Source organism: Lolium perenne, chromosome 3 (assembly GCF_019359855.2).
Source record: "Lolium perenne isolate Kyuss_39 chromosome 3, Kyuss_2.0, whole genome shotgun sequence".
NCBI classification, from domain to species: Eukaryota; Viridiplantae; Streptophyta; class Magnoliopsida; order Poales; family Poaceae; genus Lolium; species Lolium perenne.
In genome coordinates, this window is record NC_067246.2 from 338,992,515 (window position 1) to 338,999,062 (window position 6,548).

Sequence of the window (6,548 nt, forward strand, 5' to 3'; positions counted from 1 at the left end):
ATCCACCCATCCTTGCGTTATACTACTACTGTGTGTAGTGTAGGTAGATGAGCCTGTTCTTTTCGGATGCCCCCCTGCCGTCCTGTGAAATCGCAACACTCTGCCGTCCCCCCATTGACACAAAGCTCTCCAAAAGCTAATTAAACAACTCGCATTGTTCCCAACATGTGATCTAGTTCAGTTTCACGCGGAGATGCTAGTGGTTTTAATCAAAGTGTGTTGGCTACCTAAATTTATGAAGTGCAACTAAATCCGATCTGTGAAATAATTTGATAGTGTTGCATTGGAATTACGCTTCAATTTTACCTTCTCAAAGCAATGGACATCTATTTTTTTTTTTGGTATAGCAGCAAGGATGAGGCCCTGAGCCGCGCAAGTGTAAACCTAGAGTTAAAGGTGCCACCCAAGATTAATAGTTTACGAACCGCCCGGTAGCAAAGAAGTGGAGATTAAAGGGACAACAGACAATATAAAGATTGTTCCATTAAGATTTGGCCAACAGAATCAACTGAAGCTTCCACGTAGCAAAACACCTTGCAAGTACAAAGGAGAGCCATTGGCGTAGTGAAAAGAAAAAAAACGGGAGGAAGCTATGCCGAGGGCAGCCCTCGGCGTAGCTCTAACGTTGCGATATTGATATGTCCAATTTGCATCACTATTTTATATCATAATTTACTGTTTGTTCATTGATATATTTCATATTTAGAGGTGATACTTATGTCATTCCATCAATTTTTGCATGATTGATGATTATTGAAGAATTAACTGCCGGAGTCAGAATTCTGTTGGAAAAGGAGAGTCAAGATACCATATTTCTGAAGAGCAACAATTCCCATAAATATACAGAAACTCCTATTTTACCAGATGATGTAGGATGCCAGAAGGGGAGGCTGAGATGGGCCAAGAGGGGCCCACACCACCCCTAGGCGCGGGCCACCCCTAGCCGCGCCTAGGCCTGGTATGGTGGCCCTGGCCCACCGGTGACGTCGCCCCCTCACGTATTTCATCCCCCGAGAACCCTAACACTGGGGGAGCGAACAGAAAAATATTCCGCCACCGCTACAGGGCGGAGAACCAGACAGAGAGAAAAGCTCTCGGGGTGACAGAAATCTGCCGGGGAAATTCCTTCCCGAAGGGGGAAACCGTCGCCATCGTCACCGCCATCGAGCTGGAATTCATCGGGATCATCATCACCATCATCTCCACACCAGTACCATCATCACCGCCGTCTCCACGCCGTCCCGCTGTAACTTTCTGGGTTTGATACTTCTCTAGTTCTGTCTAGTTCATAGGGCAAACTTTCTCGGTATTGATTACTCCTTGTAGTTGATACTATTGAGTGAAACCATTGAATTAAGGTTTATGTCCAGATTGTTATTCATCACTATATCACCTCTGATTATGATCCATATGATGTCTCGTGAGTAGTTCGTTTAGTTCTTGAGGACATGAGAGAAGTCATGATGTTAGTAGTGGAACTATGTTGAGTAATATTTAATGGTTTGATATTTAAGTTGTGGTGCTATTCTTCTAGTGGTATCATATGAACGTCGACTACATGATACTTCATCTTTATGGGCCTAGAGGAATGCATCGTGTATTTGACTACTAATTGTGGGGTTGCGGGAGCGACAAAAACCCAAACCCCCGTTAGGAAACCGGTGCACGAGGGAGTGTATGATCTCAAAGTTTAAGGCTGTGGTTAGATTTATCTTAATTACTTTCTTGTAGTTGCAGATGCTTGCAAGGGGTATAATCACAAGTATGCATTAGTCCAAGTTTGGGGTAGTGCATTAGCATAGGTTCACCCACACGACACTTACCAAACCAATGAAATTTATTTAGCTATGTGAAACGAAAGCACTTGATGAAATTCCCGTGTGTTCTCATGAACGTTTGGTCATCATAAGTAAAACACCCGGCTTGTCCGCTCTATAAAGGATTGGGCACTCGCTGCAATTATTATTACTGTATTTTATTTACTCGTACTTTATTTATCTGCAATGCTAAATACCCCTGAAGACCTGTTTGCTAGTGTTTATAGTGAATCCTTGATCGAAACTGCTCATCAACACCTTTTGCTCCTCGTTGGATTCGATACTTTTATTTATCGAAAGTACTACGATACACCCCCTATACTTGTGAGTCATCAGATATCGCCGACACGGTCTGGCCTTGGTGGGACGCATGTCCAGAGCTACGCCGACAACCCGAGATGCACCGAGGGCATCGCTACGCCGACAGCTCTCTTGGCGAGCTAGCTTGGCCGGCACATACATCAACAACCTTGACTTTTGTTCGTCAGCGTATGAATAGGCCGTCGACGCCTTGCGCCATTCATCTAGTGACTTTTTCATGCCATGCTTGATGTGTATGGAATGGAGCAACCAAACTAGTGTCATGTAAATCGACACTCTACCTCGCCACCGGACCACAACCATGTCCTTGAAACACATGAGAAATACTAAGTACTACCTCCATTCCAAGGCTTAAGGCCTGTTTTTTCAGAAAGTCAAACTATGTTAAGTTTGACTAAGCTTTTTATCAAAAATCATTAACATGAAAAGTACAAAATCAATAGCATTAGATTGATAATGAAATATATTTTCATATGATATCTATAAAATATCATATTTATTCGTAAATTTTCTAAAAATTTAGTCAAATTTTACTTCGTTCGACTTTCTGAGAAAAATATAAGTCTTAATCCTTGGGGATGAAGGTAGTAATGAGCTCACTTGCACGAGTTTAGAAAGTTGAAGGACTCTGGTGATAAATTTCCAGCACCGGGCTAGTGCACCATTGAGTGCAAAAAGTCTCGCACCACAAACCCCTGGTGCTCGAGGCCTCCATGTCACGGCTGGAACTTGACGACGGATCCCACGTGGCCACACGCGGGAGGCTCGTGGAGATCGCGCCTCTTATCGTCGAAAGGCGTCAAGCTCACTTCAGCCGCGAAAAATAATTTCCAGCAAAAACATTCCGACCACCGTAGCATTCTGTTCATCCCGCGAGAAAGAAATACAGGAATTTCTCTCGACCCGAAAAATCCTCTTTTCTCGCTGCTCGATTCCGGCAGCGGCGGCGACGACGGCGGCCGGCGGCGTCCCTCCATGACCACAGTGGCTTCGCTGTCCCTGGTGCCGCACCTGCTCATCAAGCCATCCTTCCGGTGCCTCTCCAGAAAGGTGAGCACGGGCTTCTCTGTTCTTGTGTTTTCCGGCGATGGACGAACCGTGTTGTTTTGGTAGGGATTTTAGTCAGTGCTCAGTTCTTTGATGAACAATGTAATTGCAAATGCTCTAATTTCAACCCCGGGCACGATTAACTTGGTAGTATAAGATTCTGAATTTCTACTGAAGATCGCTCCCCCAAAATTATCCATTTCTCTGAACAACTGACGACGATGTTCTGGGGGGAAACCGTGGTGCAGGGCGTCGGCAGGTATGGCGGAATCAAGGTGTACGCGGTGCTCAGGGACGACAGCGCCGACTATCTGAAGGACAACGGGCCCTGGGAGGCCCTGTTCCATGTGGACGACCCTGGGCCGAGGGTTCCGATCGAGAAGGGCAAGTTCCTGGACGCCAAGCAGGCGCTCGACGTCGTCCGCTTCGACATCCAGTACTGCGACTGGAGGGCCCGGCAGGACCTGCTCACCATCATGGTGCTCCACAACAAGGTATGGAGGATATGATCTGAATAATCGTAGCTAGGTATGTAGGATTATTGTAGGAGAAATGTTTCTCTCTGCACTAGTAGTCGAATTTTACTATAATTGTTACTCAGACTTAGGCATAGTGGATCCAATAGATGTCAGAATTCAGATAGATGTTTGAGGTTGAAAATTGCGGATAGAATTTGATGGCGTGGACTATAACATGGGCTGTGAAAAATGAAATGCAGGTGGTGGAGGTTCTGAATCCTTTAGCGAGAGACTTCAAGTCGGTCGGAAACTTGAGGAAAGATCTTGCCGGGTTACAGGAGGACCTGGCAAAAGCTCACAACCAGGTATGTTGATTTCACTGGAAAAAATCCAATGAAAAACTTTGCACTGTCATCTGCAACCTGACGCTTAGCGTGTCTCGTGCAGCTTTATTTATCGGAATCTAGAGTGTCGTCGGCGCTCGATAAGCTAGCGCAAATGGAGACAGTAGTCAACGAAAGGTTGTTGTCCGATGGGAGTGCTTTTGCAGCCACAGCCGATTGCGCTTCTCTTGATCCAAGCACTTCCTTCACACCTCGTGTTGGACCCAAGAAAACTAAGCGTCGGAGCCTCAACATCTCTGGCCCGGTGAAGCCTTACCATTCTAACCTGAAAAACTTCTGGTACCCGGTTGCTTTCTCCAGTGACTTGAAAGATGACACTATGGTAAACAAAATGTTTGCTTCGAAGCTAATCATTTAGCAGTCACAGGCGCATGTGTTTATTTGACAAAGTCATATGTGTGCACTCAGGTACCGATAGATTGTTTCGAGGAGCAGTGGGTAATATTCCGAGGCAAGGATAAAAGGCCTGGATGTGTTCAGAATACATGTGCTCACAGAGCTTGCCCTCTTGATCTTGGTTCAGTGAATGAGGGCAGAATCACATGCCCTTACCATGGTAAGAACTCAGAGAATTATTTTATTCAGTCAGGTTTCTTATACTCATTATTAGTAGTAGTACGACAAGTAAAGGATGATGTCCAAGTAATTTTGCATTTTCTATGGACAAACCTCAGGTTGGGAGTATTCGACTGACGGAAAATGTGAGAAAATGCCATCAACAAAGATGCTCAACGTGCGCATCCGGGCACTGCCATGTTTCGAGCAAGAAGGAATGGTCTGGATCTGGCCCGGCGATGACACGCCCACTCCCACCATCCCTTCCCTGCTGCCTCCCTCGGGGTTTACAATCCATGCAGAGGTAAAAAAAATCATGTGATGCTGCAGTAGTCAAGCTATTGGTGGGTGTCCTGTATATATCAGTATTCGACTGGACTGAATATCCTTCTTGGTCATTCAACAGATTGTGATGGAGCTACCAGTGGAACATGGACTTCTTTTGGACAATCTACTAGACCTTGCTCATGCCCCTTTTACTCATACATCCACCTTTGCCAAGGGTTGGAAAGTTCCAAGGTACTTTTGTTCATTTCAAGGGACAAAGTAGAACTGGCAGATGAAAAAAAGAGTTTTCATAATAGTGGTGATATTACGCCTGTGTGGAACAACATGTTGATCTCGTGTTATTATTGCCAGTTTTGTGAAGTTCTTGACACCTACATCTGGGCTCCAAGGGTACTGGGATCCTTATCCCATCGATATGGAGTTCCGACCACCCTGCATGGTCTTGTCAACCATTGGCATCTCCAAGCCCGGAAAGCTAGAAGGGAAGAGCACCCAACAATGTTCGACCCATCTCCACCAGCTCCATATATGCTTGCCCTCATCTAGGAGTAAAACCAGGTTGCTGTACCGGATGTCCCTCGACTTCGCTCCCTGGATCAAGCACATCCCATTCATGCACCTGTTGTGGTCACATTTCGCTGAGAAGGCAAGTCTCAAATTTTATAGTTACTTCATAACTATAGGTTGTCAGCATGATATTTTTCTGAAAATGGACAAATATGGAAGCTACTAAATTGCTAAGTAATAGCTGTTATTTGCAAGCTAAGTCAGACCATACCTAGATTTTGTTTCAAAAATTGTGTATGACTGTTCTAACCATCGCACTTTTGCATAATCTTTGGCAGGTCTTGAATGAGGATCTTCGGCTTGTGCTCGGCCAACAAGAGCGAATGAACAACGGCGCTAACGTGTGGAACTGGCCAGTGTCATATGACAAGCTCGGCATTCGGTACCGGCTATGGAGGGATGCAGTCGAGAGGGGTGTCGACCGGTTACCGTTCAGTAACCAAATTGAGAGCGGGTCATAGGCAAGCACATGACATCACATGTAGTCTCCGCATTCCTTTGCCTAGCAATGGCAGCAGATGACCCATATGCACAGATTATTCAGGCCTGCGTTGCAGCACGGTTGTCATCTGCCAATGATTGTTACAGATAGAAGGATTCTGGAAAGGAAGCCCTGTGAAGAGGATGAAGGGCGCCACCTTTGCCATTGTGTAATTTTAATTGTACACTAGCGGCCGCATCACCTGATGCAATTGTAATCTGAGGTTGATTTGTTTTTCCTCTTATTTTCTTCCCCTCCCTTTCATGTAAAGTATCTTCAGATGTTAACGTAAAAACGTACATAAATATACTTATGGACCATGAAGGTGAAAGCATGCTCATCTGAGAAATGGTTTTATTATGTGTATTGATAATATAACAACATGACAATTGTCGGATATTAGTGGGATATTAGTGGAACCTGTTGGATTATTAGGCAATTTCCTTGTGAGTTTAATTACCGAAAGCAACATTACAGATGCACAAGCATACTTAACCATACACATCAGACTAAGCACATGCATCAGATCTGAACATGGAACAAGTAGCAATGCAAGATAGGAGAGAGAAATCACGTACATCGCGACCGGGAAGGTCGCACCAGCAGTAGC

At 45.1% G+C, this 6,548-nt stretch overlaps 1 protein-coding gene across 1 annotated transcript; it reads left to right on the top strand.

Moving 5' to 3' along the window:
* Positions 1–2,860: 2,860 nt before the first annotated feature.
* Positions 2,861–6,269, top strand: LOC127345967 (chlorophyllide a oxygenase, chloroplastic). The gene is made up of 9 exons (XM_051372509.1): positions 2,861–3,188; positions 3,434–3,679; positions 3,904–4,008; positions 4,091–4,369; positions 4,456–4,603; positions 4,722–4,906; positions 5,009–5,121; positions 5,242–5,536; positions 5,736–6,269. Exons 1-9 carry the CDS (start codon positions 3,114–3,116, stop codon positions 5,916–5,918), a joined length of 1,629 nt encoding a protein of 542 aa, XP_051228469.1. The 5' UTR covers positions 2,861–3,113; the 3' UTR covers positions 5,919–6,269.
* Positions 6,270–6,548: the final 279 nt, after the last annotated feature.